The 4940-nt window shown below is 55.3% G+C and overlaps 1 protein-coding gene across 1 annotated transcript in view; it reads left to right on the forward strand.

Annotated features, from left to right (window-relative positions):
• RHPN1 (rhophilin Rho GTPase binding protein 1) overlaps window positions 1-4181 on the forward strand; it is a gene marked incomplete at both ends in the record, with an annotated part of 23376 nt that extends 19195 nt beyond the window's left edge. Inside the window, 3 exons of the mRNA XM_018575186.1 lie at window positions 1350-1426; window positions 2641-2787; window positions 4023-4181. Of these exons, the coding sequence (XP_018430688.1) occupies window positions 1350-1426; window positions 2641-2787; window positions 4023-4181 (383 nt within the window). The remainder of the gene's footprint in view (window positions 1-1349; window positions 1427-2640; window positions 2788-4022) is intronic.
• Window positions 4182-4940: the final 759 nt, after the last annotated feature.

The raw sequence follows: 4940 nt of genomic DNA on the forward strand, positions 1-4940 counted from the left end.
GGGCTGTGATTGGATCCGGTCTGTGCAGGGCTGTGATTGGATCCGGTCTGTACAGGGCTGTGATTGGATCCGGTCTGTACAGGGCTGTGATTGGATCCGGTCTGTACAGGGCTGTGATTGGCTCCGGTCTGTGCGGGGCTGTGATTGGCTCCGGTCTGTGCGGGGCTGTGATTGGATCCGGTCTGTACAGGGCTGTGATTGGATCCAGTCTGTACGGGGCTGTGATTGGATCCGGTCTGTACGGGGCAGTGATTGGATCCGGTCTATACAGGGCTGTGATTGGCTCCTTGCTGTGTGTATATATCATGTCTGAGCTCCTCCGATCTGCCGGCAGGTAAGGCTCACCTGAAGAAGGCTCTCATGAAACACGAGGAGGCCATGAGGATCCACGGCCTGTGCAAGATCCTCCGCAAGATGGACATCCTGCAGGAAGTGCTGGCCCTGGCACACAAGCGCTCGCTCGGCAAATACTCCGACATCGACCACGAGGAAGATTTCTTCGAGACGGCGGAGGCTCCGGACATCCAGCGTAAGACATCTTTTCATCAATATTCCTTTCATTATGTTTGTCAGAATCACAATGTAAGATTCTCATCATCGATTAGTTGCAGCGCTGCCGCTCCTCCGTTCGCCTCCCACTGGTGCCGACTGCGGCTTTCTGTGTCCCACCTGTATCGGCGGAGGCGGCGGGGACACGGACCACTGCAGCCGGCACCAGCGGGGAGGAGAGACCGCTGTGACTGCATTCCCCCGCTGCCCTCCCTTGTGTCTCCTCATGTCTCCTCTGCCTCCCCTCGTGTCTCCTCTGCCACCTTGTGTCTCCTCTGCCTCCCCTCGTGTCTCCTCTGCCACCTTGTGTCTCCTCTGCCTCCCCTCGTGTCTCCTCTGCCACCTTGTGTCTCCTCTGCCTCCCCTCGTGTCTCCTCTGCCACCTTGTGTCTCCTCTGCCTCCCCTCGTGTCTCCTCTGCCACCTCGTGTCTCCTCTGCCTCCCCTCGTGTCTCCTCTGCCTCCCCTCGTGTCTCCTCTGCCTCCCCTCGTGTCTCCTCTGCCTCCCCTCGTGTCTCCTCTGCCTCCCCTCGTGTCTCCTCTGCCTCCCCCTGTGTCTCCTCTGCCTCACCTCGTGTCTCCTCTGCCCCTCCTCAGCCCCGCACTCTTCCACCTCTGTTCCAATCTTGTCCGATCCTGATCTCTGAACACGGACTATTTCAGACCGGGACTGTTTGCCTGTAATTGTAGCCGTCACTGATTGTGGAGCGTCCCCCGGCTCCGTGGTTGTGCAGGAGTGAAGGAAAGGCTGGAGTTCCGCTTTCAGCCTCATCTTCATCCTCCCTCTTCTCTGTTTTGTAGCAAAAACCCATCAGAAGCCGGAGATAAAAAATCCGATCTTCTCCAAGGTGAAAGTGACCGACATGTTCCAGCGGCTGGTAGGTGGAGAGTAAATATCTTTGCTTGTTGTACTTAGCACAGCGAAATCCTTCTTAGGATAAACAAATGTTCATTTATTGAAGTTCCTTGTCATATAAACAACAAGCGCTTTCGGGGCCACACAGGGTCCCCTTCATCAGGTTTCAGCATTGACAATCTTAAAGGAGAACTATGGGGTTCAGTCTTTTCCCCATAGTTCTCCTTAGGGTAACGGGAGGACACAAACTAGCGTCCTCCCGTCACCCTAAGCTCAGTATATAGGGAGCTACAGCCCGCGGTATACTGAGACGCCGCAGCTGAAGCGGATCCCGACAATTGTGCCGGGATCCGCCCAGCTGCGTGACTGACAGCTGGCTCGGCCTAGCTAAAGGCAGAGCCAGCTGTACCCGCCCCCTTCCCCGTCCGTTCCGCCAGTCAGCGCTGGAGGATCGGAGCGGGGAGGGGGGAATCCAGCCCCTCCCCTGTCACGGCAGAGAGCCGTGACAGGATCGAGAGGTGAGCGAACGCCAGTATGTGTTCTCTCACCTCCCGATCTACTGAGCCGACATGTGACAGTCTCATTGTCACAGGTCGGCTAGAACTATGAGGTGAGTGAAAAGTACACCCCTCCCCCCCTCATAGTTCTCCTTTTAAGCGGAGAGACCGGAAAGGATTTTCACAGCAGAATTTTGTTAAAATAGTCAATCGTACTGCGGTACGAACAGAACCGGGCAAATCCCAGCAGCCTGTGTGCCATAGACTTGGCAGAGATGCAGAGAAGTGAAGTATTAAGGCCGTGACACACTGCACACGAAGCAGCGCGGAGCGGTGGCGCGCTGCCTTTGCGAGCAGTGTGTAATGTCATTTTCCCCTGGGCACCTCAGCTGGCGAGAGCTCGCGGAGCTGAGCGTGCCGAGATGAACAATTTCAACTTCAGCCAATTGGTTTGCGCGTATAAACCGGCGCGACGGGATGCGACGCCTGGCCGGTTGTTAAGCACGAGCCGATTGGCTGAAGGTTGCAGTCAATCATCTGGCTGAACTCAGCTCACACACTGCACGCAAAGCTCCAGGCCGGATAGCTTTGCTTCGCTCTGCGCGGCTTCGCGTGCAGTGTGTCACGGCCTTTAGTGGTTGGCGGGGCTATTAAGAGAACCGGTCACGTTATCCTGAATGAGCAAAGTGGGAAGTTCATTGTACGGTAACACATCCTTCTCCTATATTTCCGCCCGCAGGGTCCGCTGTCCGTCTTTTCAGCAAAGCACAAGTGGCGGCCAGCGCAGAAGGTTCACCTTGAGCGGGATGACGGTGGATTCGGTTTCACCCTGAGAGGCGACTCTCCGGTGCTGATTGCTGGCGTAGTTCCCGGGGGCTGCGCGGATGTACGTATCATAGAACACAGACCGTGGTGGCAAATATACTTCCATATACTGTACATATACTATACATTTTGGACAATTTCATGCTCTCAACCTTGTGGGAGGAGTTTGGGGACGACCCCTTTCTGTTCCAACATGACTGCGCACCAGTGCACAAAGCAAGGTCCATAAAGACATGGATGGGGGAGTTTGGGGTGGAGGAACGAGCGGAGACTGCGAGCCCCTCCCCAACATCAGTACCTGACCTCACAAATGCTCCAACATTCCCATAGACACACTCCTAAACCTTGTGGATGCCTTCCCAGAAGAGGCGGAGCTGTTATAGCGGCAAAGGGCGGAGCCAACCCAATACTGAACCCTACGGACTAAGACTGGGATGCCATTAGAGTTCATGTGCGTGTAAAGGCGTCCCAATACTTTTGGCAATTTAGATGTCTCTGCGGGGGGGGGAGGCTGTAGGTAGATGTCTCTGCGCGGGGGCTGTAGGTAGATGTCTCTGCGCGGGGGCTGTAGGTAGATGTCTCTGCGCGGGGGCTGTAGGTAGATGTCTCTGCGCGGGGGCTGTAGGTAGATGTCTCTGCGCGGGGGCTGTAGGTAGATGTCTCTGCGCGGGGGCTGTAGGTAGATGTCTCTGCGCGGGGGCTGTAGGTAGATGTCTCTGCGCGGGGGCTGTAGGTAGATGTCTCTGCGCGGGGGCTGTAGGTAGATGTCTCTGCGCGGGGGCTGTAGGTAGATGTCTCTGCGCGGGGGCTGTAGGTAGATGTCTCTGCGCGGGGGCTGTAGGTAGATGTCTCTGCGCGGGGGCTGTAGGTAGATGTCTCTGCGCGGGGGCTGTAGGTAGATGTCTCTGCGCGGGGGCTGTAGGTAGATGTCTCTGCGCGGGGGCTGTAGGTAGATGTCTCTGCGCGGGGGCTGTAGGTAGATGTCTCTGCGCGGGGGCTGTAGGTAGATGTCTCTGCGCGGGGGCTGTAGGTAGATGTCTCTGCGCGGGGGCTGTAGGTAGATGTCTCTGCGCGGGGGCTGTAGGTAGATGTCTCTGCGCGGGGGCTGTAGGTAGATGTCTCTGCGCGGGGGCTGTAGGTAGATGTCTCTGCTCGGGGGCTGTAGGTAGATGTCTCTGCGCGGGGGCTGTAGGTAGATGTCTCTGCGGGGGGGCTGTAGGTAGATGTCTCTGCAATGAGTCCTCGGCATCTCTAGTCTGCAGAGATATGAATGTTTGTCTTCGGTGTGTGTCGCAGGGCGCTGGTGTGAAGGAAGGCGCATACATCGTCTCTGTGAATGACACGGACTGCAGGTGGGCCAAACATTCCGAGGTGGTCGCCTTGTTGAAGAATACGGGAAATGACGGAGCGGATATCGAGGTTGTCACCTTCCAGAGCGCCGACACTCAGAACACGGTATGAAGGTCACACAATATCAGCGTCCCGACATCTCCTGCCACAGATCAACTCTCCTACAGCACCGCACTGCACATGTTACCGGCTCTGTCTCACTCCTCCCTCTCTTCTGTCTTTTTCCTTTCCATCTCCCTTTGCTCTCTCTGTTGTCTTGGTTCTCTCCTGTTCCTCTCTCCATCTTTTTGCTCTCCTCTCTCTCTCTCTCTCTCACCTCTCTCTTCTCTCTCTCTCCTCTCTCTCTCACCTCTCTCTTCTCTCTCTCCTCTCTCTCTCCCCTCTCTCTTCTCTCTCTCACCTCTCTCTTCTCTCTCTCTCCTCTCTCTCTCTTCTCTCTCTTCTCTCTCTCTCTCTCTCTCTTTCTCCTCTCTCCCTCTCTCTCTCTATCTCTTTTACTCTGCCTATAGCATTTTTGCTCTCTTAACTCCTTCTTTTCTCTCTGCTCTCTTTCTATTTGCTCTCTTTTCTCAGTCTTTTTGCTCACTTTCTATCTTTCTTTCTTTTTTTTTTTCTTCTTTTTTTTCTTTCTTTCTCTTATTGCTCTTCTCCACTCTCCTCTCCTTCTGTCTTTACACTCTCTTGCGCTCTCTCTCTCTCCCCCCCTCTCTCTTTGCTCTTGTGTCTCTCTCTCTCGCTTCTCTCTCTCTTTGCTGCCCGCTCTCTCTGCTGTCTTGGCTCTCTCCTGCTCCTATTTCTCTGTTTGCTTTCTTTGTCTCTTTCCTCCCCCCCCCCCCTTCTTCCTTTTTCTCTGCCCTTTGCCTC

Source organism: Nanorana parkeri, unplaced genomic scaffold, assembly GCF_000935625.1.
Source record: "Nanorana parkeri isolate BGI_ZX_2015 unplaced genomic scaffold, ASM93562v1 scaffold3616, whole genome shotgun sequence".
NCBI lineage: Eukaryota > Metazoa > Chordata > Amphibia > Anura > Dicroglossidae > Nanorana > Nanorana parkeri.